General features: G+C 48.9%; 1 protein-coding gene across 1 annotated transcript; it reads left to right on the top strand.

Moving 5' to 3' along the window:
• Window positions 1-789: 789 nt before the first annotated feature.
• LOC135910312 (glycine-rich protein-like) lies at window positions 790-2,734 on the top strand. Its single transcript, XM_065442355.1, has 3 exons — window positions 790-935; window positions 1,384-1,707; window positions 2,622-2,734. The coding sequence occupies exons 1-2, from the start codon at window positions 924-926 to the stop codon at window positions 1,702-1,704; spliced, it is 333 nt and encodes a 110-aa protein (XP_065298427.1). The 5' UTR covers window positions 790-923; the 3' UTR covers window positions 1,705-1,707; window positions 2,622-2,734.
• The last annotated feature ends 227 nt before the right edge of the window (window positions 2,735-2,961 follow it).

Consider the following 2,961-nt stretch of genomic DNA (forward strand, 5'->3'; position numbering starts at 1 on the left):
TGCGCAGAGCTAATTCCCCACCTGGCAATATTCGGAAAAAAACACAAGGGCTAGTTCTTGCCTCTTCTCTTTTGTTTTATTTTTTTTTCTAGCCTTTCTGTTTCCCTTTGTTAGAAGGAAGAAAGTGGACGTAATAGGCGGCCTGCTTCGTGACACGTGTTGAGATGCCTGCTCACGAACACCTATAGCCGCTGTCGAATCATTGTCAGGCCCAGTACGTGGCCATGAAACGAGCAGTTTCTTGTGTTAGGCACAAGCACGAACCAGAGGTAGCTCATGCGTTGGTCTTGGTACAAGAGATCTGCGGAGACAAATGAATGCATCTACAAAACCACAACAAAGGTTTCTCAGAAAGAAAAGAGAGAAGGGCATACCACAAGCAACGACAGAAAAGGCAATGGCCGAAATAATCAGATACACAGAAAAGCAGCCTAAGCAAGCGAGTGCCTTAAGGTCGACAAGCGAGCGATGACGGGCGACAGACCAAAGTAGCGATGTGAAGGTGCTTGGGGGGAAGAGGGGGGGGGGGGGGGGGGTAAACAACGAGATGGCGATTGCCAAATTCTTAGCGACCCTTAACGTTCTTTTTTGCTTGTGTTTGACTTCAGTGTCCGTTGTTCTTTCTTTGTTTTCTGGAGATCGCGTCAATTTCCGCGATCGGCCTTCCATTCTTGGGGTAACGCCCGACCGCCCCAGAGCATGTATGATCTCTGCCTGCCCAACCTGCCATGCCCGCTGGACACTGCTCCAGGGCGTGACAGTTGCCCCGATCGGCCGCTTGTTTCCCCGGCCGGACCAATTTAGAGACCCCCACTGGGTCCCCGACACTGTCATGGACGCGCGTATATAAAGCGCGCTGTTCGGCCGCGAAGCTTCACACACTTGATCTGTTTGCGAGACAGCCAAGAGTCCTTCCCAGAACAATGCAGGCCCTGGTAAGCTTCGGCTCTTTCTTTTCCGTGGCGAACCCTTGTCGTTGGTAGTGGCTGCGTGCGAAACGTCGCGGTGTCGTGGTTCTTGTGCGACGTGGCTGGATACGAGCGATGCGTCACTCCCGTGCCCGGAGACATTTTGGTATCGGTGCGCAGTGATCGCAGAGACCATGTCGATGGCTTAAAACGTTCCCGGTGATTCGGTGCAGAATCCCATTCGGATTATGTAAGCCTAGAGCGGAGCCTCCAGTAAGGACGAGCGGATACGACCTCCGAATGGCCGCGTGCAAATGACATGCCCATTCCTGACGTTCTGGAAACCTGCGCTTTCCGTTCCTTAACTTTAAGAATATGCGCAACCTTGGATTATTACTCAAATATGTTTTTTTTTTTGCTGCTGCTGCTGCCTTGCCTCTCGTGCGCATAATTTCCACTTTTATTCCTTCGGCAGACCGCCGCCCTCTTCCTTGGCCTTCTGGCCTTTGCCGCCGCTGGCTTCCTCGGCCACGGATACGGTCACGGCTACGGCCACGGTTACGGCCACGGATACGGCCTCGCCTACGCCAAGCCCTACGTCGCCAACTCTGCGGTGACCTGGTCTATCACCCCCTCTGCCCTCGGCGGATACGGACACGGTGGATACGGCGGTTACGGCCACGGCTACGGCCATGCATACGGACATGGCTACGGACACGGTGCCGTTCTCCTCGGCTACGGCCACGGTTACGGCCATGGCTACGGCTACGGAGGCTACGGCAAGCTCTACGGCTAAACGGTGAGTTAATTGCGAGCTCATTGTTTTAAATGCGCGTTCAGTGCTGGGTAAAAAAGATGCTGCACTTAGTTAAGAAAAATACATTTAGTAACGTCCTAGTTTCCCCCTTGTAATATCTGCAATTTTCTATCCCTGAACTGAGAACAATACAGGCAACCTTAGCTAACGCAAGCATTCATCAGCGCACTTCCTTAAATCGTCAGTTCTAACGATCACGCGTGTTTTTGTTTCCTGTGACTTTGTGAGATTCGTGAGTGGCATGATGACGTCTTCCTTGTGTGGATATTTGATTAATATTTTATGCTTTCAGAACTTATTTCCTCCAGACGATGCACTTGCTTTCTCGTAGAATTCCTAATGGCTTCAATTACAGAGTTATCCAATATAGTCAATCGATAAAATACGCCAGTTTCCATTCAAGGAATCGCTCATGTGCCTTTGCGCTATAAGTCAGTGACTGCGATCGTTAAAATTTCGGCGAACGTATGTTCTGCATATTCCGATGTAGTCCCCCGTAAGGAGAGAGTGGAGGTTTGCCCTACGTATTTGCGACGATGCACTGTTAAAACAGTTGCCCCCTTTGGGGTGTATATTTGTCCCACAGCGATAATCCTCATCTGCCTTGCTTGCGTTTCATTTCTTGAAAACGCCGCGCTCGCTACTTTCCTGTCGAGAATTCATATGTCACGCTGATAACGCGCATGCCGTTCGTGACAATAGGAAGTTGCGGGCTCGCAGCGTTAAAGAAAGGAAATGCGGGCAAGACAGATGACGATTATCGTGATGGGACTAGATACTCCCCAAAGGGGGCAAGCTTTTAAAAAAGTGTAAGGCCATGAATACAGAAGGCATATTGGCAAGTTAGAGCCGATGGATCACGTTATGACCAATGCCTTTTCTTTTTTTTTTTTCAGGTCTTTACAGGGTAGGAACCATGGAGTGCAAGAAAGTCGTATGATGAAGCCAAATTTGTATGCAATTTCAGTTCGTGAATGAGAAGCAGTAAAGAAAAAAAATTGCCCATCTGCTTTTTTTTTCTTTTATATATAGCATTAGTCACTTGGGTAGGAGCCACATGTCTAATCTGAAACAACAACAAAAATCGATCCCAATACGCGCGGTCTCAAGGAGTGATTATTAAAAAGAAGAAGCAATATTTTGTCCTTCGACAGCGCTCGAAGATTCCCGGTATATGTGTTATTTTGATACGATCATCTCATAAACGAGTCTTCGGAATAGTTAAATAATGTGGAG

Source organism: Dermacentor albipictus, chromosome 8 (genome assembly GCF_038994185.2).
Source record: "Dermacentor albipictus isolate Rhodes 1998 colony chromosome 8, USDA_Dalb.pri_finalv2, whole genome shotgun sequence".
Lineage (NCBI taxonomy): Eukaryota > Metazoa > Arthropoda > Arachnida > Ixodida > Ixodidae > Dermacentor > Dermacentor albipictus.